Source organism: Herpailurus yagouaroundi, unplaced genomic scaffold, assembly GCF_014898765.1.
Source record: "Herpailurus yagouaroundi ecotype Mexico unplaced genomic scaffold, PumYag 28, whole genome shotgun sequence".
Taxonomy (NCBI): domain Eukaryota; kingdom Metazoa; phylum Chordata; class Mammalia; order Carnivora; family Felidae; genus Herpailurus; species Herpailurus yagouaroundi.
This window is the reverse complement of record NW_024412376.1, coordinates 11,673,158-11,698,061: the sequence shown is the minus strand read 5'-3', so window position 1 is coordinate 11,698,061 and position 24,904 is coordinate 11,673,158. Positions and strand designations below refer to the sequence as shown.

General features: G+C 46.2%; 1 protein-coding gene across 3 annotated transcripts; it reads right to left on the bottom strand.

The window, feature by feature from the left end:
• Positions 1-478: 478 nt before the first annotated feature.
• On the bottom strand, positions 479-24,479 carry PNOC (prepronociceptin). 3 transcript variants are annotated; one of them, XM_040466258.1, is made up of 4 exons: positions 24,028-24,479; positions 13,347-13,504; positions 3,933-4,326; positions 479-903 (listed from the first exon to the last, which is right to left on the bottom strand). In XM_040466258.1, exons 2-4 carry the CDS (start codon positions 13,470-13,472, stop codon positions 818-820), a joined length of 606 nt encoding a protein of 201 aa, XP_040322192.1. In that variant the 5' UTR covers positions 13,473-13,504; positions 24,028-24,479; the 3' UTR covers positions 479-817. The 3 variants fall into 3 exon arrangements, with proteins under 3 accessions (XP_040322192.1, XP_040322268.1, XP_040322108.1); XM_040466334.1 differs by lacking the exon at positions 24,028-24,479 and adding an exon at positions 23,757-24,012 and having other exon boundaries at positions 3,875-4,326; XM_040466174.1 differs by lacking the exon at positions 24,028-24,479 and adding an exon at positions 23,757-24,012.
• Positions 24,480-24,904: the final 425 nt, after the last annotated feature.

Below are 24,904 nucleotides of genomic sequence, written 5' to 3'. Positions count from 1 at the left end.
TGCACCATATGTTTCTTCGCCTGACAGTTACACCTTGACATGTTTCGTGTTAAATTGGAGATAAACATGACATCAGCGAGTTCATCTAGGCTCTGCCCTTTTCCTCATGTCTTAATCCAGTGGTCTCAAAACAGCAAGATCTGCATCACTTGGAACTTGTTAAAAATGCAAATTCCTTCTGAGTGAGAAACGGGGTGGATTCTGTGTCTCCACCAGCAACCCTCCCCAACGGTGATGTTGACAGGCACTGGGAGGTTCTGAGCACCCTGCCTCTCCCCTCCCCGCTCATCCATTCATGCACTTGCTAGAGATGCAGTGCAGTCAGAGTGTTTATGCTCCGTGTTCTTGCCCGTCGTGCTTTATATAAAGCAGAGCCATGTGCTTTTTGCTTCTCCTTCCCAAGAGAGGCAGCGCTGATGGTGTGTTTGGAGTCTGGGCTTCTCAGACTCCTCAGATGTACATACAGCCAACCGACTTATTAACCGTTTGCTGAGTAGAAGTTTAATGGAGAAATATCTGTTTAAAACAATCAGCCAGAAAGAACAGCTCTTTTACAAACAAGTTATGGCAGTGACAAGTCAAAACCCCGGGTTTGATTTCCTGTTCCTTTGACCCACCCCTGGAAGAGGAAAGAGGGAAGTGAGAAGGAAAGATGAGGCTGTCAATATGTTAGCTGGAGGAATTACAAAAATACACTCTGATGCAGCAACAAGATTATCATGAAACATGCCATGGGGGCGGGGTGGGGTAGTGGGGAGGGAAAGACAGACTGGGAGGGTCTCCACCCTGGGGTGGAGACCTGGAGGCAAAGCTTGCCTCAGTGTCTTGGGGAAGAAGGAATCCCGATTCCCAGCCGGCAGGTCTGGGGCTGGAGACATGCTGTTTTGGGGATCACCCGGACACCTGGGGAGACAGAAATGATTAAAATGGCAAACTCTGTAGTTTTCCTGACCTTTCAATCCTATTTGTCCTGGTAACTGAGCAATAGAAGGGAGGCAATACAAAGCTTATCAATGGAATAAATAGCCACTAAAACGGCAAGTAGGGTTCCCTAACTTCTAGACACCTTGAGTCTACCGGTAGGACTCACAGAATAAAGAGGAGGTCTGTGGGCTGGGACTTGAAAGGCATAACATAGGCCCCATGCCCAGAAACAGCTCTCTTGTCCCTAGTATTTGGAATCCATATGTAGTAATTCAATTCATTTCTTGAGGCTAAATAGTGTTCTCATTTATGGCTCTTTAAACCAAGTTTCACTAATTCCTCACCATGAATGAATCTGCTCACTTTCCACTGTCTACAACGGTTAGGGCATGGGGGCATAAGACATAGTAGTGTGGGGACAGGGGAAATGATGGTAAGCAGATGCCCCTTTTCACAGTTCTGTCTAGGACTGGACCGCCATGTCCCTCTTTCCGAACACATCATTACGCATTCTAAATAGGGCTCTTTATCCCATTTCGGTGTTAGGTGGCCCTACTTCCTCTAACCTTCTAAGTCTAGATTAGTATTGGATATCTCAGAAGTCCAGAACAGCCCTGGCAACAGGATCCCCCAAGATGGAGAAATCTCAGGCATGTGTAGGGCTGGCTGGGCTATGTGTGGGTGAGTGAAGACAAGGTTTAAGCTGCCTGTTGTGGACTCATAAGTACGTATCCATATCGGAACTCAGCTACCATGAATGTGTGCCAAAAGGAAATTCAGAGATCGTTACAGTAAGAGGAAGGAGAGCAATCAATAATACCCAACATGAACTGGTTAACGTTTCCAATGGTTCCATCAAGAACTTCGTATCTTGAGCAAAGCAGCAGACAGAGGCTAGTTGCCAGTTATGTTTCAGTGCCTCTCAGCGGGAAGCTTAATAGAAAATTAGGAAAATCAGTTGCCTGAATAGGGGCTGAAATCATTTCTTTTTGTTCTGTTTTTAAATAAATTGATTCCTGCTAATGTAATTGATTTTAAACTGTCTTTAGGTAAAGAAAACGGTTGTGGTTCAGAATTAGACAAGAGCCTCAGTGTCCCTTAAGAGCCACTTTAAAGAAGAATAAATGTCTGAGATTTGAAAGAATCCAATCCATGCCACTTCTGAAGGATATACTGAGTTAGGTAATGTGCAAATATGGCTTAGGAAGAAATAGGGTGTCGGTTAAGGATCCAAGAGTATGACTTCAAAAATGGCGTGGGTTAATTCAGGGCCTTCGGAAATTAGTCATTCTGCTAAAATATACAGGGCAGGCTTCTCCTCACAACTTAATACATATGTCTCTATTTGGCAATGGGCCTGTTGCAAACCAGATTACCTGCAAGGAGCTATGTGGGCTGCCTCCATGCTGAAGTGTGGGTGCCAAAGATTAACATTTGTATTAATATACTTTGAATGAAGATTATTAACATTTATTTACTTTTGAGAGACAGAGAAGGAATGGGAGAGGGAGAGAGAGAGAGGGAGACACAGAATCTGAAGCAGACTCCAGGCTCTGAGCTGTCAGTACAGAGCCCAACATGGGGCTGTTACTCAGAAACTGTGAGATCACGACCTGAACTCAAGTTGGACGCTTAACCGACTGAGCCACCCAGGCGCCCCATTTGAATCAAGATTATTAATGATCTGCCTACCTTTGACATACAGGAAGCAAAACAAAACAGCACATATAGACATTTTTTTTGTTTTCTGCTTCTGAGTCAGGGAAGACCCCCCCAACTTGGGTAATGTTTGAGGAATGTTTTTGACCAACTGGTTAATTCTTTCCATTAGGGTAAGTTTCTAGACTGTTAGAGAAGAGGTATGAGGCTCTGACGATAATCAGAATCCCAAATATGAATTAAGGCACATATGCTTGATGGGTGGGATTTTCTTAGATTTTCAGAAAATTCCACTGTGCTAGTTTCCTATGCTATTCAAAGTTATGTACAGGTTGATGGGCTGAGGAAAGTGGAGTTTGTAATGACTGGGCAATAAACTAGGGTTTTTGATGTTTATTATCTGATATGTATTTTAGTACCTGTATAAGCATTCCCATGGGAGTAATGGCCAGGACGGAGAGAGGAATAAAAGCAAGCAAGCAAACAAAATAAAACAAAAATGGCCTCTGGGAAGAAAGTGAGGAAAGATGATGATCTCTTAGTCTCTGTTCTAAAACTACTGGGTCAGTTGGGCCAAATCCTCAAAGGCTTGCTCAGTAATGATGCCATTGACATCAACAAATCAGTCCATCTCTGGCAAGGTGGCAGTATGGACAGATGACAAGTGGAAGAAAGAAAAGCAGAAAGTGTAACTCCTGGTCCTAACAAGAACTCCTTGATGGGGGAGAGTGGGAAAGTGTAGTGCTTTCTGTGGAATCCAGGCACCTTGAGATACAGGGGGTAGAGGAGGAGATAGCTAAGCTGTCTCTGAAGGTGAAATAGCAACAGCACAGCCACAGAAATCAGGCAGCGGATAGCTAAAGGTAGGTCTAGCTATTGGTTCTTAGAGATAGTCTATGAGGAAAGGTGAATTGAATGGTTGTTATGGCAACCGGATAGGAGGATTGGTCCACTTAACTGTCCCCATAGTAACTGAGCTGCTGGAGAGCTATAGAGGAATTAGTTATCTTAACATGCTACTATTATCCCCATGGTAACCAATCTTTAAATGGCAGTGGTCAGCCTTAAGGAGTAATCCCAGGAAAATCTTTGCTCCCTAGAGAAAGGGTGGGTAGGAGGCAGGGAGGTGAATTGACTCCCCCCCCCCCTCCCAGAGGCTGAACACCTTGAGGTGGTGTGGGGTGTGTGTATGTGGCTGGGGGCTAATGTGCTTCCAGGCCCAGGAGGAAGGCTAAGACAGTTGGGTATATAAGGTTTCCTTTGGCCCCCAGCTCATTCGTGCCCAACTCACTCATGGGTTGAAGTGGATGGTGCAGCTGGGAGGGGCTCCCCTTCCGGCTACACATTACCATTCTGATGCAGAGTGCGCCGGCGCTGGCTGGACTGCAAGCTCAGGACCAGGTACTGCCTCATGAACTCACTGAACCGCTTCTGGTTGGCCAACTTCCGGGCCGACTTCCGGGCCCCGGTGAAGCCCCCAAACCTCTTTTGCAGCTGCTTCTGCTCCATTTCTCCAGTCTCATCCATGCCAGGCTCTGTCCCTTTCTGGGCTTGGATTAGGCTCCTGATGCGAGGCATTCGCTTCAGTTGTATCTCGGAGGAGGCGCTTGGCTGGTAAAGGGCAGCTGCCACGTGCTCTGGGTCAGCAGGGCTGAGCTGCCAGGAGCCCCTGGCCATGACCTTGGTGCATGGAGTCCAGAGAGGGCTGCTGAAGACCTTCCCTTCACACTCAAGGATGCACACCTGCAAAGACAGAGGTGGGAGAAGGGAGGAGGACCAGGAATGCCTATTATATTAGTCCAAAGAGTCTTTTTCTTTTTTTTTAATGTTATTCATTTTTGAGAGACAGAGAGCATGAGTGGGAGGCAGAGAGAGAGAGAGAGAGAGAGGAGAGAGGAGAGAGAGAGAGAAAGAGAGAGAGAGAAAATCCTAAGCAGGCTCCAGGTTCTGCACTGTCAGCACAAAGCCCGATGTGGGACTCAAACCCACGAACTGTGAGATCATGATCTGAGCCGAAGTCGGACGCTTAACTGACTGAGCCACCCAGGTGTGCCAGTAGTCTTTTTATTGTATACAAAATTTACATCGATACCAATACAAATGCTTCAGAAGCATCTCTTTATTAAGTCACCATTCAGTACTTTGGTTCACAGAATTTCCAAGTTATAAAGAAACAGAAAACGATCTGGCCAAGCTCCGTCATGTCACAAAGGAAGAAACCTGGGACTCAAAGAGGTGAGATTAATTTGTCCCAGGTGACACAGAAAGTTAATGCAGAATGAGTTTTTTTTTTTTTAAATTTTCAACATTTTTATTTATTTTTGGGACAGACAGAGACAGAGCATGAACGGGGGAGGGGCAGAGAGAGAGGGAGACACAGAATCGGAAACAGGCTCCAGGCTCCGAGCCATCAGCCCAGAGCTTGACGCGGGGCTCGAACTCACGGATCGCGAGATCGTGACCTGGCTGAAGTCGGACGCTTAACCAACTGCGCCACCCAGGTGCCCCTCGTTGAGTTTTTGAAGCCAGACACAACTCATGGCACCCACAAAGAAGAATTTTATTTTGTTCTCTTTTTGGCTTGGGAGAGGTTGGATTGGCTTAAAAAACTGGGGATGTCAAAGCATGTGCTGAAATCTGCAAGGCTATTTTAAGGCCACCGTGTTAAGATGAACCCTGGTGTTCATTTTTTATCCCACATACTCTAGTTATACTATCTGTGCATCAGCTCTAGAGAATGAGGGTCAAGACCCTTTGGGATGTAGGTAGGTTGGGCAATTGGGTTCCAGGTGGGGAAGAGGGGCCATCAGATGCAATCTTTTAGACTTGCCAGGCCCCTGGGAACTTCCGGCACTGCTCTGTCTCTCCAGGCGTCTCCCACTTCTACTCTAGACCAACAGCTTGACCATGCTGTTTCCACGTCCCTCCTAACTGATCCTGGCCTTGGCCTTGCCTCCCACATTCCTGTCTCTGATTGGGTCTTCTGGAAGCGTCTACCTCCAATTTTTCTTACTGTTTGCTGTTTTGGCTTCACTTTGAATGCTTCTCTGTGAAAATCCCACTGCAGCTTCTCTTTGGACAGCTGCAGGACATCAGAAGACTGGTGTGTGTGCCCAGTACCCCCTATCTGGGGAGCAAAACCCTCGCCCCGGTGTTCAGAGAGGCACAGATATGCCAATACGAGCAAGGTTTCCAACCTGACCCCTAACCGAGGAGTTAGATGTGCATGCAGCTATATCACAGACCTTATGGCCATTCCACCAAACCCTAGAAAATGTCTCCTCCAATCCTACTTCTCTCGCAACCCCTTGCCACCCCTGACCCTGACTCTCTTTTGTCCTCACCAGGCTTCTCCAAGATGTGGTCTGCACTCATGCTTCTATCTCAGCATCTTCAATTTTTTTCTCATGTCCTTGAAATCTGCTTCCCACCCTCATCTTCCACTAACTGCCTTCTTCAGGACCACCAGTGAATTCTGGTCACCAGATCCAATTAGCCCTCATTCTCTCTGACTTTGCAGCATTTGGCAATGTGCACCACACCCTCCCCCAAATTCTCTGACATTGCACTCACCTCTCAGACTATGCACCTTCTTCCTGTGTTCTATCTTTAAGATTCTTTCTTCTCACCTCTATAATCTACCTCTTGGTGACTGTTCATTTCTGTGATCATGGTCATTTCATCTAGGGCATCCCAGGTTTATATGTCCAGCATCTGATATCTATCGAACTCCAGACACTTCTCTGATCCCTGTCTGGTATCTCCACCAAAGTGTCTGACTAGCACTTAAAACACAATTTGTAAAGAATGAAGCCTACCTTCCCTTCTGGGGCAGAGACTGCCAATGCGCATTGGATACCTTTACTAACAGGACACTTGTCCTGCCCAAGGCCTCATGTATGTTTCTCAGTCTCCTTTGTAGCCAGAGGTGGCCAATGACATATAAATGGCAGTGACCAAGTGAGGCTTCTGAGGAAAGTAGGGGGCTGACTTATCAGAGAAAAGCATCCTTTTTTAATCTTCTTCTTCCCCTTCTTCCAGCCTCCTGCTTAGAATGTGGACATTTTGGCTGGTGCTCCAGTGGCCATCTTGAAGCCATGAGGTGACTCAGGGTATGGAAGCCATGTGAGGGCGGCAGCCATATACAGATAAAGCAGAAAGGGAAGGAGCCTGGGACATGGGTGATGTGGAGGAGCTACACAATACCAACACTGTATTGCCCACCTCCCAACTTCTGCATAGGGAATCAAATCTCTGTCTTATTTGAGCCACTGTTACTTTAGGTCTCTCTTACTAGCAGGTGGATTTAATCATCCAGTATTACTTTTAATCATCCAATAGACTTTCACTACCCTAAGTCTGCCCTTCTGCTTGGTCTGGGTGTGAATCGAAATCATCTCAACTTTAAAAATATTTTTTAAATGTTTATTTTTGAGAGGGGGGGAGGGGGAGGGACAGATAGAGGGAGACACAGAATCTGAAGCAGGCTCCAGGCTCTGAGTTGTGCTCTGTCAGCACAGAGCCCTACGCAGGGCTCAAACTCATGAACTGCAAGATCCTGACCTGAGCTGAAGTTGGACGCCCAACCCACAGCCTCCTAGGCACCCCCAAATCATCTCAACTTTAAAAAAGACAGAATTTGGGGCGCCTGGGTGGCGCAGTCGGTTAAGCGTCCGACTTCAGCCAGGTCACGATCTCGCGGTCCGTGAGTTTGAGCCCCGCGTCAGGCTCTGGGCTGATGGCTCAGAGCCTGGAGCCTGTTTCCGATTCTGTGTCTCCCTGTCTCTCTGCCCCTCTCCCGTTCATGTTCTGTCTCTCTCTGTCCCAAAAATAAATAAACGTTGAAAAAAAATTAAAAAAAAAAAAAATAATAAAAAATAAAAAAATAAAAAAGACAGAATTCAAAAGCCAGTTAAATTCCTGAGGAATAGCACCGGCATTTAAAACTTAACTTTTACAGGGGCGCCTGGGTGGCTTAGTCGGTTGAGTGTCCGACTTTGGCTCAGATCATGATCTTACCGTACGTGAGTTCAAGCCTCATGTCAGGCTCTGTGCTGACAGCTCAGAGCCTGGAGCCTGCTTCAGATTCTGTGTCTCCCTCTCTCTCTGCCCCTCCCCCACTCACACTCTGTGTGTGTCTCTCTCTATCAAAAATAAATAAACATTAAAAAAAAAACTTAACTTTTACAAAGCTCAGGTAATTCTGATATCTGCCTGGGTTTGGAAACCACTGACGTAGTCCATGTTTGCATGTTATGATGAGATTCGGTAATGTGTCCAAAACTATACTGTTAGACAACGTATCACCTGAACAAGAAACCAAATGTCTTGAGTTCCAGCCCAGGAGCTCTGTGTGCTTGCAATACAAGTTGGTGGAAATTAATGCAAGAGTAAGGATCTTGTGAGACCAAAGGTAACGTTCTAATGGGAAAATTGCTCATTTTCTGTTGGGTCAGAGTAGGGAAAGAGACAGTATCCAGTGGGAGTGCCACTCCTCTTCACTGATAAGGTTTCCAAGGTGCACCCTTTGCCAAGCCCTCCCCCGACGGCCCCCTGCTAGCCATAGGTGGTGACAGGGGTCCCTGTTGATACACAAGTCGTGGGCTTTCTGAGCATGTCTTTGCCATTTAGATTTTCCTCAGAGATGCTGACAGAACGAATATCATCAGTGCCAACTTTTTCACACCCACAATGTCACTGGGTATGAAGGAATGATAGACAACTTTCATAGGTAGGGATAGCAGAGTTTAAAACAATGGTACCTGCAAACTTGAGTGTTCTTTAAGAATTGCTACTGGTTTGTTAGAATCCAAAATCTTTTTTTTTAATGTTTTTATTTATTTTTGAAAGAGAGAGAGAGAGACAGAGTGTGAGCAGAGGAGGGACAGAGACAGAAGGAGACACAGAATCCAAAGCAAGCTCCCGGATCTGAGCTGTCAGCACAGAGTCTGATGTGGTGCTCGAACTTGGGAACCGCGAAGTCATGACCTGAGCCCAACTCATGAACTACGAGATCATGACCTGAACTGGAGTCGGACAGTTAACCAACTAAGCCATCCAGGTGCCCCTAGAATGTAAATTCTTAAACTACACCCCTGGAGACACTGATTAGTAAGCCAAGGGTGGGGCCCAAGAATCTGCGTTTTTAACAAACAGGTGATTTGGAGGCTGGACTGTGAGAAATCCTGCTTTGGAACTTGTTCTGAGGAAGGTGTCATCATGGAAGTGGTCAGAGTCTCCTTCAGAGAAAGGGTTACTGGGGTCTGTATTTAGCCTGCTCCTGAAATATTTTGAATAAAACTAGGTAGGTAGAACCAATTTGTAGGATGTTCTTTCAGATCAAAATCCTATTGGGTTATTACTGTATAGCAGTGGGTGTCTCTGGGGACAATTTTGTCCCCAGGAGCTATTTGGCAATATCTGGAGACATTTTTGGTTGTCATACGGTGGGTGGGGGTGGGGGGGATGCTACTGCTATCCCATGAGTAGAGGTCAGGGATGCTGGTAGACATCCTACAGGACAGCCCCACATGACAAATAATTCTCCAACTTAAAATGTCCACAGTGGTGAGCCTGAGGAATCCTACCTTCCAGGATAAAAGGAAAAGCATTAATAGTATTGGGAAAGTCAGCAGAAGTGTCAAATTTTGGCACCAACAAGGACTGTGAGCGGACTTGGTCCAATCCTCACAGTATAGGAGCCCCAAATGCTTGTTGAACTGTTCTGTGCCTTCAGTTTACAAGAACAGGTGGAGGTTGTTAAACCTAGAGGCTATTAGATCTTCTGTGAGCCCCTGGGTTGCTAAGCCCAGATGGTAATTAGATTGTGTGTCAATCAGAGAAAATGCAATTCTATGATCAAACCAGATGCATAGGTTGTACAGAGACTCAACATACTGTTAGATGCATTAGGTACTAACAAAATCATCTCAACTCTTGATTTAGGAGAAGGTTTGGGGCAAATGTGGAGGATCCAAATTCACAACAGCATTTGTGGCGCCAGATGGGCATATGAGCTTAATGCCTAATACTCTGGTCTAAGGGACCCACCAGCCTCTTTCCAGAGATTGGATAATGGCCTCTTAAGTGAGCTGGACACATTTTCGCAGCCCACACTGATGACATTTCTATATTAAGCCAGAGTGTGGATGAGCATCTGGAAAGTTTCAGACTGGTGCCAAATTGATCTGTAAAGCTGGGTTTGTGGGGAAACTGAGCAAAGGGCCATTTGGACATCTGAGATCAAACATTAGGGAAATAGGCACATGAGCCCACTGGAAGGAAACGAGGAAGCTCATTGATATTGTCAAGCGTCTGCCACTAAAGAATCAAATCGCCTCTGACCAAGAGACATTTGGGAGCTATTTGTTTTAGGAGGTTGTTCTAGAATGTCTGAGGGCTAACACGAATTGGCAAGCAGATGAATAGTGCAAAAGAAAAACATGCTAGGAACTCTTACTGCAAATTAACTAGGAAGAGTTTTTGTGTAATGAAGATACAAAGCACTACGAGAAGTTAGTTTCTTTTGCTATTAATCAAGTTCCAGGGAGTTTTAGATAAATTTCCCCAGACCTTGAGGGTTACTTTCTCCTTTGTCTTTAAAACAACTCAGCGAATCTTGTTTTTTCTACTTTAGCTGAGGGGGTAAGTGCCATTCATAATTAGGTGGAAGGAGCCCAAGATATTGCAATGGGTTTGAGTGTATGAGTCATTTACTGACCAAAATTATAGTCTAACAAAAAGCCAGCCATACTTGGACCATTGACCTGGAATGAGAAATGCAGAACTTCTTGATAAAACCAAGAACTTAGGGGGTCCTAGGAATCGCTCAGTAATACATAACTTAGTGGAGGGATTGGGAAGGTGACCCTTGCTGAAATATCTAAGTTCCCCCCAACCCCCATAATTCACAGAGTGGAAAAAGGTTGCAAGATTTGGAAATGAGGTGTGGTTGCCAACATTCTAGGCATTTCATCAAACGTTTAAAAATAGGTTAAAAGTGAATACAAACTAGAGGCAAAACAGCCAGGCAGTCAGGTCCTCTGAAGGTCAGCAGGCACTTTGAAGCATTTATCCCTCAACCATGAGGCTGTAACTGGCCATATTTTAACTTGTTTCAAAGAAGTGTCTAACAGCGTTTTCAGGACCCCAGAGATTTAAGATGCTATGGAGGAATGAAAACAAATTCTTTAATGGCTTTGAAAGACACCAATGTGAAAACACGGCAGCGTCTGCAGTGGATGGACCTATTAGGAGACTAAGGGTCTTGCAATTTTACAGTTTCCATGGGACATGTTTATTGAGTACTGCTCTGTGCCACGCTCAGTGCTGCATGCTGGGGATGCCCAGGACAATCAGAAGAGGAAGCTCACACATTATGGTGAGAGAGTAGCAGATACGGATAACTGTCAGAAGACAAAGGAGTGAGGGGCTGGCTCTCTTGGGGGCAGGTGGAGAATCAGCACAGTGTTCTCACAGGTGAAATTTAATCTGAGTTTTGAAGTAGGGGTATTGGATTAAGATGAAGGGAGAGGCATGTGCCAGATGGTGGGGCAAGTTCCTGAAGCCTTAGCAAGGCCGGGAAGGGGAAGTGGGATTTCCCAGGAACTATGAAAAGTGATTGAGCCCAGCAGAGAGGAGGTGAGGCGTGTACCTTTGGGAGTCCCCTACAGCCTGGGGAGAACTGAAGGCCTGGGGTCCAGGGATGGCATCTCAGAAGGAGAGAGTATGGGGAGGAAAGAATTCCTGAATCTTGATCACTTAGGTTTAGAGGGTGGGGAGGGGAACAGGAACCCACCAGGAGGTAATAAAAAATGAATCGGAATGGGGAAGAGAACCAGGCGAGTCCACCGAGTTGACTGGGAGAGGACAGGGAGGAGGAAACCTGCAAATTGGCTCCAGACATCTGAGAGAGCAGATAAGAAGGGATGCAGCCCAAAGGGGTGAGGGCTGCAAGTGTAGATTACTCTCTGGGTGTACAGATATCTGTTCAAGTCCTAATGCTTTCTTTGATGGGGGAAAACAAAGCATTGCCATGAAAGCTTTGTGCATAACTTTCAGTCTTGTCTAGGCTGCAGATGGAGAATTTAGCAGTGTGGAGATGATCAGATTATTGCCTAATCAACTCATCATTGGTTTACATGTAAACCAAGTTGGCCGCTCTCCTTACTAAGACTAGGGCAAAGTGCTTTTTTAGATGAGCTTTTAAGCCTCTCTGGGCTGCACGGAAAAAGCCTGTGGGCCTTCTGTGTTCCAGCCAAACTCAGCTTTTCTCAGTTCCATAAATGCCACTTCCCTCTGGCACAGGCATTTGAACGTGTACTCCCCACTCTCTCTATCACCTGGGACCCTCTCTGCCTCTTCGCTCCCATTCTTTAGGTTTCCTTAGAGACTTCAGTTCCTTCAAGAGTCCTGTCTGTCCTTCTAGTCTGGGTTGGGGTCCACTCTCTGTGCTTCCCCAGCATCCAGTAGTTAAGCCCTCTTGAAGGGATTGTGGGATCTTCTCTCCCACTGGTTGCAGACTCCATCCATCTGCTTCCTGGACCCGTTGGCCTGGCCCTGTGCTCAGCATACAGAAAACCAAAATGGATGAATGAGGACAGGCCAACTTTGGATGAGTCATCTGGGGATGCTCTTCATGATGCTGTAGAAACCCACTGAGCAGGCGAGGGAAGAGCTTGCTGTTTGGGTCTGTAGGGCCTGTGTCTGCTCATCATTAGTGAGCTAGCCCAATGTAAATATGTGTTCTATATTTGTACACTCGCCTTAAGGAGCAGTACTTTTGGTTGTTTTTAACGGTTGAGGAGTTTGAATTATGACATCTTTTGAAAGAAGTTTGACTACAAAGAAAAAATGATTGAGTTATATTGGATTTAATAGAGGAATAACTCTTTAGGCTGACATGAAAGCAGTTGACAAAGCAGTTTATTTAAGGAAAAGAAATTTAATGCCAGATTAGAAACCCAAATTAAAAATTTAAAATATAGGGGCTCCTGGGTGGCTCAGTCGGTTAAGTGTTCAACTTCGGCTCTGGTCATGATCTCATGGCTTGTGAGTTTGAACCCCGCATCGGGCTCTGTGCTGACAACTCAATGCCTGGAGCCTGCTTCCGATTCCATGTCTCCCTCTCTCTCTGCCTCTCCCCTGCTTGCACTGTCTCTCTCTCTCTCTCTCTCACAAATAAATAAAACATTAAAAAAAAAAAAACTAGAAAAACCAAAAACCAAAACAAAATTTAAAATATAAACAAAATTTAAAATATAAGACAGCATTTGGGTATTCACTGTAGAATTATCTGCAATATCAAAAATGGAGGGCAACGTACATGTTCAACAGGAGGGGAGTAGTTAAACAAATTATACTGTATTCCTAGGAAGAAAGAACTTAAAATCATGTTTAATAACATGAGGAAATTATCCTGGTATAATGTAGCAAGTGAAAAACTAGGACTCTTTCTCTGACAGGGGGGATTAAAGTAACGTTCTTCTGTTACACTTCTCTGAATTTGCCAAATTCTCTAAAATGAGTATGCATTATTTAATAATGGGAATTATTGGCAAAATGGCAGCACAGGCAGGTCTTTATTTGAAGTGGAAAAGGGGAAAGAAGACAGAGTTTGCATTTAGAAGATGCTAAAGTCAGCATCTGTTTCCTATCGACCACGTGGCACCAGGTGAGTCACATGCCCCCTGGGCAAGGCCTTAATTTCTCATTCCGGGTTGGAGGAAGGAGGGAGAAGAAGACGAGGGCATTCCATGGCCTACCTCAAGGCTGAAGCTGTCAAGAGCTGGGCGGAGCTTCTCTCTGCAGGTCAGACAGTCCTTCTGGCAGCTGCTGGACACGCTGGAGAAGAGGCTGAGCAGCAGGAGGTCACAAAGCAGGATTTTCATGGTGCAGGAGCAGGAAGCAGGGGGCTAAAAGACTAAAGGAAGTGAGGGTGCGCTGCAATTAGAACAGCCTTTCTGGGGGGGGTCTCACACAGGGGATGCCACCAGAGGGGACGGTGCCAGGCCCAAGATTCGCCTCCCAGGAGGGAGCGGGTTGTCAAGGATACAAGAGGCTTGCTCCTGCCAGCTAGGCCTACCGTTCATGCAGGGGTGAGTGTCTGGGATCCTAGGCGGAGCACCCCTGTGATTCCTGCCACCTAGCTGGCCTCGACGTGCACAAGCACTTCCAGGGGGCTACAGACCTCACTTTGCAACTTACTAACTTGTGGCTGTAAGACAACCTCTCCAAGCTTCAGTTTTCATGTCTGTAAGAGGGGGATAGTGCTACCTGTCTCGTCATAGGGCCATTGCGAAGAGATGAGATCCGTAAGGAGGTTTGGCAAAGTGCCGTGCATGAGTGAGACGTGTGCAGTGAGGTTCATGGATGACTCGTGTCCTTTGTCTCCTCCTCTCCAGCCTTCCCTGCCTCAGCCAGGAAAGCCCCACATCCCAGAATTTGCTCTTCCAGGAAGCTCCCAGATTCCTTGTCTGTTTCCCCTACGAGAGGTGAGCTTGCTTCCTGAGCACAGGGCCAGTATGTCCGCCCTGCGAGGCCATCCAAAACACAGGACCAGGTATGTGGAGTTATTTATTGAAAAATGAACAAAGACACTAAGATAATAGCTCAAATTATTATTAGTTGGACCAGTAGTGTATAATTTTTATGTAGGATGGCCTGAAAGATGTGCGGTTTTTCCTGTTCCTCTTTAAATTTATCCTGTGAGCAAGCCTCCTGAATCAAAAAGCTATTTCCTTAGACTGCATCATTTTGGGTCCCTGTAGAAACATCTGTATTTGGAAGATTAAATGGAAAGGGAACAAAGGAACTTTCTGGCAATGTTGTGGATGTTCTTGATTGAGGTATAGGTCGCAGGGGGGGTATACATTTGCCAAAACCTGTGTGCATTTCCCTATATGTAAATTTTACCTCAACAGAGTCCAGCGGAGAGAAATAAAAATTATCGCCTTGATTGCTTTTTCATCAGACAAAACTAAGAAAATGTATAAGCCTTGCTACTCAAATGCAGTCTGCAGTCCAGCATCAACATCAGCTGGGGTCTTGCTAGAAATGCAGAATTTCAGGCACGAACCCAGAACTGCTGAATTTGATCTGCCTTTTTAGCAAGATCTTCAGGGGATCCATACACATGCTAAAGTCCGGGAAGCCCTGGGAGAAGATGGATGTGGAATGGAGAGGGTCAATAAGAGAAGGAAGGGGATCCTGCAGTTGAATTCACCCAATGGCCATATTGGGAGACTCCCCCAGCCCTTCTTGTGTGTCATCCAAGCATCTCCTACCAAGAGGATGTCCACTAAAAGATGCTCAATCAGTGTTTTGTTTTTTATTTTGTTAATGTTTCTTTATTTTTGAGAGAGAGAGACAGAGTGTGAGCAAGGGAGGGGCAGGGAGAGAGGGAGACACAGAATCTGAAGCAGGATCCAGGCTCCGAGCTGTCAGCACAGAGCCCGATGCAGGGCTCAAACTCATGAACCGTAAGATCATGACCTAAGCCGCAGTGGGACACTTAACCAACTGAGCCCCCCAGGCGTCCTAGTGTTTGTTAAGTCAAAGAGGTGACATTTGAGATGGGTTTTGAATGAATGACAGTTTTCCAAGAGGACAAAGAAGAGGGCATCTGAGTGGCCCGAGAAATAGCCTTTGGAGAGGCAGAGTCAGGCTCACAGCCTGTGAGGCAAACAGGCCGATGTACTGGGGCCACCTGCCCACACTCCCTGAGGGAAGCTCCCTGCTAAAAAGAGAGGTTCGGTCCAGATGGAACCAGGTCTTGTTTGCCATCAAAAGGGTTTGGGCTTTATCCTACAGGTGATGGGATGTCCAGGGCTAATGAACAATGAAGACAAACACCTATACAAATAAACATACGCATTTTTCTTCTCTATCCCAAGGGCCAGTGCTGTAATTGAGACTTATTGCCTTGGTTATTGTGATGACCCCTAATTAGTCCACCTAATGATCTGGCCTCCCACCAAGCCATCTCCACATCTGATGCCATCACTTCATACTTAAAATAAATCTGTAACCTCCAATGGGACTTAGTATTCCTCCTGCCTGCTTTTTGTAGCGTTCTCTCCTATCATTCACCCTGCTGTCTCTTCCGGTCCTAGCGAATCATGTATAGCTCCCAATTCTATCCTGTCCTTAATGCATTTGTATCTTGGCAAATGATCTTCTTTCTGCACAGACTAGTTGTCTCCACCTCATACTTCTGACACATCTCAAGAGTTATCCCCTCTGGAAAGCCATCTCTAACCCCTGGTCTGAGTTAGATGAATCTCCTCTGCTTCTATGGCATCGTGAAACATATCACAGTGGGAAGGCACAGAGCCTCAGGGGCCTGTCAAACAGGCACAACAGACCTGTGTGATAGAGTTGTGATTTTCTTACCTGCTCATCATTGCAGAGTGACTGGGTTCAGATTCCATACCTGCAACTCAACCTCTCAGATCCTCATCTGTAAAAACTGGACAATAATAGTACCTATCTCATATGATGATGAATGTGTTGATGTTTGTAAGCAGTTAAAATAGCACCTGGCACATAACCAGGACTATACCCAGGGGCACCTGGGTGGCTCAGTTGGTTAAGTGTCTGACTCTTGATCTCAGCTCAGGTCTTGATCTCATGGTCATGAGTTCAGGCCCCATGATGGGCTCTGTGCTGGGCATGAAGCCTACTTAAAAAAAAAAAAAAAAAAAAAAAAGAAGGAAAAGAAAGAAAGAAAGAAAGAAAGAAAGAGCGAGCCCCAGTACATAGCCTTCACTTTATAACACTATCATTGTCTCTCACATGGCACTTATGACATTATACTGTAAACTTTGACTTAGGTATTTATTTCTCCCACTGGACTGTGACTTCCTAAAGGGTGGAAACCATGTTCTATGGTTCCAGATTCTATGAACCATGAACCAGGTTCTATGGTTCTATGGTATGTATTTCCAGCACCCAGCACAGGGTGAACAGGCACCTAAGAGGTGCTCAGAAAGTCTGATAAATGACAGTGGAGACTTTTAGGAACACTTTTTGTTCTTAGTTACCATAGAGTTGAGGAGTGTCTAGGAGCATAGGCCCCACTAATGGCACAGAAGCCACTTCGGGACCCGTGTAACTGATAACATGTCCATTAGCTAATTGTTCAGTTCAAGACCCCTGGGGAGGGGTGGGAACCACGTTGTTCCAGAGCAAGGCAAGATGCCATCCTAATCTGGAACCCCATGCCTGCTGTGGCAGAAGACTGGTTACAAACGGCTGTGAGGGCATGGTTGGAATAGTGTTGTATGGTAAATTTGCAGGTTAAGTAGGTGTTGGTACGCCAGCCACAGAAGCTCATCACACTTACAGACTCTTTCTAGGACTGCTTGCATATGTCTTTTGTTTAACTTGAGACTTGCCTTTACATTCCTTAATCTACTACACTTGAGTCATTCTACTTAAGGGGACATTTGTGTAGCACTTGTCCAGAATGGCATGGCTGTGCCCTCTATGGCCACGTGATGGCAGTGCCTGTATGTCACAGAGGAAAGGGAAGGCTAGGAGAAAAGGGACTGTTTCCTTCCCAATACACAATTGCAATACATAATGTTTGCATAGGCCGAGCTGATAAGTTGTGACAGATGTTAATGAAATGCTCTCCAGCTGAGGTTTTTCATGAACCTCATTAACTGCGGCTACTTGTACATTCAGGAAATGCCTGGTGGATTGATTGATGTTTGTTATCTCAAATTCCGGGTAAATGGGTTTTTAGGGTGAGGTGAAGAAAGAAGATGAGCTCCTGGGACATTTAACGTGTAAAATGTGTTTGAGAGCCTCCCTGCATGTAAAATATGAGCTGTCCTTGGTTTGGCACTTGGCAAACCTTGTCGAATTTACTTGGCATTAGCTTGGCCCTCCGGCTGGTCCCTGATATGTCGCTCTTCCAATCTCCAACCACCCTATCCTCTGTGTCCTTTCCACTCCTCATTTTGAAAAAGTGACTCCACCTTTTATGCAAAAACCGTCCACACACAAAGCTGTTTATTCCCTCCAATTCAAAGAATCCTTAAAATGGGTCCGACCACATATGCCCATCTCAGGCCTATCCTGGTTGTGATATGTCAGTGACATCAATGTAAGTGAAAGCTCACAGTAAATCTAATTAATCCTTACAAAGGGGACCATATTTTGTACCCTTTGGTATACTCCTCACAACACCTAGTACAATTGCATTCTAGGTTAAGTTAGATTTTGAACTGTATTAAAAACTCAGTAGAAGTTTTTCATTTGTCAGAAATCTCAACAACATCTACATGCTTTTTTTTGTAGCTCTGTGTACAAGTTCATGTCAATTAAAATGAAGGCAAGTGGGGCTCCCGAGTGGCTCGGTTGGTTGAGCGTCCGACTTTTCGATTTCAGCTCAAGTCATGATTCCAGGGTGATGAGATCAAGCCCCACATCAAGCTCCATGTGAGCATGGAGCCTGCCTGGGATGCTCTCTCGCTGCCCCTCCCCCACTCGCATGTGCATGCTCTCTCTCTCTCTCAAATAAAAAAATAAAAAAATAAAAAAAAATAAAATGAGGGTGAGGAATTAGTTAATTCATGGGTTATATTTATATTTCATCTGTACTCTTTGTGCGACTCTGGGCTAATTATCTTACCTCTGAGAGTGTTTGTCTTCTCACCTACACAGTGGGGATCATTACAGGTGGTTGTCATTTATTGCACAGTACTGACAGTCAGTAAGATAAAACTGCCCAGAATATGTTGGAATTTTACCTGTATTTACTTGTATTTCACTTGGTGACCCAAGCTCAGGCTAACACATCCGTGTGGTGATACTATAATCTGGACATCTCTTATTGAATAAAGAAATGTTTAATTACCTTTTATTTCAGTAGTGACACCTCCTAAATTTAATTGTGCCTCACGGTTTATGAAGACAAAATACCACTGTGTGTTAGCCTTAATCTATTTGCATGTAATCTTCCTTCCAAGGGCAATATAATTAGTTGCTTATCTGTTTGGAGGATTACGTATGAAGCGAAAAGTTAATTGAGTTTTGTCTCGTGACCTATGAGAAAGCCTGTAATTTTGGAGCTTTTAGTGGAGAAGGGAGAAGTGGCCTCCTGATAGAGGCATATATGTGTAGATGTTGTTCTCATCAACCATGTGTGAAGATACTGCTCTTCTACAGGTGACGAATGCTTTTCATATTCATATAAAACCCTATCATCTAGGGTTAATAATATACTTCTTTTTGGGGCCCCTGGGTGGCTCAGTCGGTTAAGCAGACTTCGGCTCAGGGCATGATCTCGCAGTTCGTGAGTTCGAGCCCCGTGATGGGCTCTGTGCTGACAGCTCAGAGCCTGGATCCTGCTTCGGATTCAGTGTGTGCCTCTCTCTCTGCCCCTCCCCTGCTCGTGCTCTGACTCTCTCTCAAAATAAATAAACATGAAAAAAATTAAAGAAAATAATATACCTCTTTTTGAGAGGCACATAAGTTCATAGGGGTTAAGCAACTTGCCAAAGATTATCCAGCTTATAAATAGCAGAGCCAGGGCTTAACCTCAGGTGTTTGAACATCAAATTGTGTGTTCTGGGAAACCATAAATCCTATATTCTGATTCTGCTTCAGAAAGGTTGGCAGATTCTGGTGGAATCTCACTGGAATAGTCTCTCTTTGTATTTAACAGTAATCCCATCACTATTATATTCATAATACGATGTGCCAGGTGCTGTCCTAATTGCTTTGTAAGCATCCATCCTATGGGATAAGTGCTATTATCCCCATTTTACAGCTGAGAAAACTGAGACTGGAAGAAGAGAAGTAACTTGGAGCAGCAGAGGTGAGCCTCAAGCCCCTCCGATTTCCAAGCTCATGCTCTCACTCGGCTACTCGTTGATCTCTGCAGCTGTCTGTCTCCATGTAAGTGAATTCATTCTAAGAACCTGAACCCTAGGCTTCCCCTCTCTGATTGTGACATCCTTATTGTTGCCTTCCCTTCGTAGAAGAATTTTTCATTGCCTACAGGCACAGGGTTTATCTTCTACACCCCCCATTTCTTTGACCCATTGCAGACAGGACTCCTACACTGAGATTTTGCTTGTTTACCAGCTTTTACTGAGGAAGGCATCTGTAATGTCTTTTCCTCCTCTGACTAATGCACTTACATCCAAAAAGGTCCTTCTTCTGCTCTAAGCTTCCACCTGGAAGGAGGCAGTGAGCATAGAGGAGGTGGAGAGCAAAGCAAGTCCCCCGTCCTACAGAGACAAGTGTGCCTGGTGCTGGTGAACAATGAATGAGAGCCCTGTGCCTTGAAGCAAGAGGCCTGGGCTCCAACTTCTACTTTGTAGTTACCTGTGGGATCTTGAGCAAGACCTTTTCTTTCTGTGGGCCTCAGTTTCCCCTTCTCTAGAAAGAGGCAATTGGGTTAGAAGGTTAATGTTTTTTATTTTATAAATACCCAGATATTTGTGCTCTCCTGGTAAGAGGAAGCAAGAAGGAAGGAGGGAACAGGGAGGAAAGATGAGGGTTTCATGAGGCAGTGGCTTCGGGGCAGCACGGGACAGAGGTAGACACAGCTGGGGCTCAGGAGAGGACCTGGGGCAGGGCAACAGACACATTTCCTGTCAAAGCTGCCACAAAGTTAGAAAGGTAACACTTTTTATTTATTTTTTTTTTAAGCAGTCTCCACACCCTGCTTGAAGCCCAATGCAGGGCTCGAACTCACAACCCTGAGATCAAGATCTGGGCAGACATCAAGAGTTGTCCAGCTCAATCGACTGAGCTACCCAGATGCCCTTGGAAAGGTATGGCTCTTAAATTTGATCTCCCGTAACTTTGAATTGCCCACAGTTCCACATACACTGTCAAAATAATGTAAATGCATTTTTAAAAGGCTTTTATGTACTTTTATAACAAAATCACTTAATGGTCTTTCAAAAAGATTCGAAAATACAAATAAGCAAAAGAGCAATGAATCTAGACCTATCATCTTCAAACTTCTTTAACTTTGTACCTCCAGCAATCCGTTTTGAGCACACATTCCCAACTTACTTATAAGTTCTATACATTATAAAACCCAGTACACTGCAAAGTAAGAGCAATAGCATAAAGAATAAGGATTTAATATCCCAAAGCCCAGTGGGTTGCTGGGCATCCATGCCCCTTTTGCAGACCATTGGCCTACACTCGTTAGCATTCAGCTACATGGATGTGGGTTCCAAGGAGGCAGAGGACAGTTGGACGGTCTTCCTCCCGCATTTAGCGCTACTCAGCGTCTGTCAGGATCATCACATGTTTCTTGGCTGAATGAATGAAATGATGAATGGGGTGTGCGGGGTTGGGGAAAGAGTGGAGGCTGGCTCTGAGCCTTCGCTGTGTGGTGATTCGCTGATATTTTCACCGGGACTTGGACTCCTTGGAAGCAAGCTTTGCACTTCACCTGCCAAGCCAGGCCCTTCAGAGCTGGCAAAACTTGTTTCTGCAATGCTGAGGCAGCAGCCAATATTTGCAAAACCACAGGATCACGGAAAGTCAAGACTGAACGTGATAGTAGCCTATCTAGGGAAATGCCCAGAAAAAATCAGCTTGCCCCCAAATTTGATGTGCCCCAAATCTCACGGTTTGTGGTTAGTGGGAAACCTTCATGTTAGACAGTGGGAGCACCTATAGGCATTTAAATAAAAGTGTTTAGAAAAATCCAGTGTGCTTAATGAATTCTCAGCCATTCAAGCCACTGCAAGATGCTGTCATGATGACTCCGTTTTCTGAGAAGGGCCCACCCCCTCCCAAGGATGTAGCTCCAGATGCGGGGTGATGGGTAGATTGCAAGTTTCCATCATGGGCTTTGGGAGCAGTGGGGCTATGGGGTGGGGCTCACTGAACCATGCTGATGAAAACATAGAACACTCACCCTAAACCTCACATCCCTACTGTGTGTAGGGAACGTAGGGTTTATTAGCAAGGAATAAGCACGTAGAGAAGTTTAGCTCACTGCCTGGCACATAGTAGGTTTCAATAAAAATGAATTCTTTTGCCCTCCTTCTGTGCCTTTGTCCTGGCTGCCACCTCCCTCTCCAAAGCCCTTGACCCATCCAAATTTTACCTCCTTGCCTGCCCCTGGAATCTCTGGAGCATGTGTTCCTTCTTCCAAATCCCTCCAGCACTTGCTGTCTGGACTGTGCAATTTAGGACTTAATTACAGCCAGCCTTGCATTGTCTTCTAATTGTTTGTCCCCTTCCCCCCTCCTCCCACTGCCCCCCCCCCATTAGTTGGTAAGCACCCTGGGCCCTGAGGGGGTGGCGTGCAGAAGCCAGGAGGGCTGGGCTCAGTCCTCACAGGGCTCAGTCCAGTTCAGTCCTGAACACATTATTTAGCCTCTCAGCTTCAATTTCTTCAACTGCAACAAGGAGATAATGACACTACCTCACAGGGCTGTTGCTGGGGATAATGGGTGTGAAAGCGTGAAGATGTAAATCATTGTACACATGGAAAAGGCTGTTATTGTCGCCTCTGTTGAATCCACCGGCCCCCCGCCATGCACTTCCCTGCCTGGTGGAGTGTAGATGATAAATACCTGATTGATTGAATACAGAATAGCTTTGTGACAGCTCCTGTCATAGGCTCCAGAGAGCACGGGTTTGAGCCTAATCCTGCAATTACTCCCTTCATTGACAATGCAAAATCTCCTGCATCCTCTAAATCCTGGAGTACCCTCAGCCTTCAGCTGATAAAGCAGGGGCTCGTGCCCCATGGAGAACAGAGCTGCACCCCCAAAACAGCCCCAGGATGGGCCACAGTGCCCTCGAACGGCAGCATGCAGAACGGTGGAAGCTGCTTCTTTTACTAGGGCGGTGGTTGAAGACAGTCTTTCCAGGCACCCTCGCCTGCAGAGGACTCAGCAAGCCCAAAGGAACACTAATCTTTTCTGTTAAAGGTATCACAGCATCAGTGGAAGTATATTGAATATTTCCCTGCCATACTTTATAAATGCGAAAAAGGAGCAACCACCCACAGGCAATGAGAAAGCAGCAATTTCTTTGGGAGGTTTTGATAAGAAGCCAGGCAGTTACTTTCCCCCTTCTATGTTGAAAACTCTGGTTTAGGCTTGCTGGCAAATGCCATGCAAAGCTCATCTTTTGTTAGTCTGCCGAACAATGTTATTGGTTATAATTGGGGCAATTATGGGCTGCTCGAGGAAGCGAAACACAGATGTTTAAGCCCAGGATCAGGGTATTCAAGTCCAAAGCAGCTTGCTTTAAATAGTCCATTTCCCGAATCATCCTGCTTTACTTGAAATTCCCCCAGAACTTGCCCATGTTCAGAGTGAGATGGGGGGGAGGTGTACTGAAGGGAGGGGAAGGAGACACACATGGGGCAGGGGGAGAGAGAGAGAGAGAGAGAGAGAGAGAGAGAGAGAGAGAGGCGCACAAAGGAGACAGAAAGGAGGCTGAGAAAGAGCAAGAGTTTGGATGACTTCTGAACGTTATATTCATCAGGACCCTCAGAGACCTTTTAGTGGGAGAGATGGGCAGGAGGAGAAACATGCAAAGAAAGAGAAGAAACCGCCACGTAATTCAGGGTCTGGGAGTCCAAGGTCATCCCTGCAGAAATCTACTTGGGATTCACACACAGTGGCTGTGTTCAGCACTGTACTGGTCGAGCACGGCGCCCCGGGTCCCACTTCTCCCCACATCATTACTAGCAATTTCTATTCAGTGCATAAGGGAGAAGGGTTCCCTCAGGACAGAAAAACTCAAACCCAAATCAAGTTCAGTGGTATGTTGAAAACCAGCCTGAATACACTACGAGGGAGAGGAAAGAAAGGAAGTCAGCCACAGAGAAAAATCACTCACAAGGATGCCCTGAAAGCCAAGTCCCCTGCCCCAGTGCCTGCTCCTCCCCTAATCCCACTCCTGCATTCACCTTTTCTCAGTAGGGGCCGCATCTGGGGAATCAAAACTTTTTCTCATTTCCAAGTTCAGCTCTTTCTTCTTCTGCGTCTCTTCAGGATAAAAACCTCAGCCCTCCCCTCCTACCCCCCATCTGAGCACTGAAACTAAGACGAACGAAGAAATAATTCCCCAGGAGGCCAGCGGCATCCACCCTGGACAAAGAGAGGGTGAGGAGAGAGCCCTGGGCTCCCAGCTGTTTGTCTTGGGGCTGGGGTTCGCATGCAGTTGCCTACCTGAGAGCTGTCAGTAGCCTGGCTCCTTCGGATGTGAGGCTCGGTTCCGCCGTATCAGCCACACCAGCATATATATATCCTCCCCCCCACCCGCTCAGCCCTCCCCTTCCCTGCCCACCTCGATGACACATACACACGCTGACCCCCTTAATCAAGCGAATAGCAGAACCTACAATCCTCCCTGGCTGCTCCCCGCCCCCTTGGCTCTGTGCTCAGACCTGTGACACCCCAGCCTCCCCCCACCATCCATCCATTCTCAAGCCTGCTTTACCTGGACTCTGTTCAGCCAGGATCCCACAGCTGCCTTCCCTTTGCTTCCAGAGGCGCGGCGAGGGCTGATGGGGAGCTCTGGCAAGTCAGTCAGAAAAAAAGACTCCTGGTGACAGTGACGAGGCAGACCCCAATCCTGGAGTCTCCTTGAACAACCCTTTTGCACGAGGAGTAAAGAGTAGGAAGCGGGCAGAAGGAGGGGGAATCTCACACGAAGCTCCCACCGGCACAGGGAAGCCCAGAGCTGGGCTAAGCCAAGCCCCCTTTACTGCAAATGCCCCACGGGCGGCAACTATGAGGCCACTCCAGGGAGTGGTTCTACCTGCGATGGGTCAAGTCAGGAGGCATTTTGCAGGTGCCCGCAGCCTGGCACAATGTAAAATGCTGAGCCGTTCAACTCAGAGTGAAGTGTCTGAGATTCTGGCTTCTGTCAGAGCAAGTTACTTCTCTTTGAGAACCTCAGGTCCTTCTTCTGTAAAATGGGTATGCTACTGCCCAGGGTGATTGTGAGTAGAAAAACGAGATTCTGTTTCTATTTGGAACATAGGAGACCTTTAATAAATGAGTGCTGCACCCCCTTCGTCCTCTTCACGTTAAATAAGACCAACTGAATCTGACAATTCCCTGTCAACAGCTAGTGTCACAACAGAGTACTTTCAGAGCTGCTGCTGTACCTTAGGGCGTTGCCCCCGAGTGCCTTGGAGTCTCAGAAGCTGTTGGAGATGCCCCCGCCACTCAGTGTGGAGCCTCCTTCCCTTCCCACGGGGAAGGCAGATCATGGTCAGCCCCGGCAGGCCATGTTTAAATCTGCAGCATTCTTGGGGATCCCTCCTTTCTTTGGCCCTAGGCGAATTGCACCATGACTTCCTCCTTGGCTC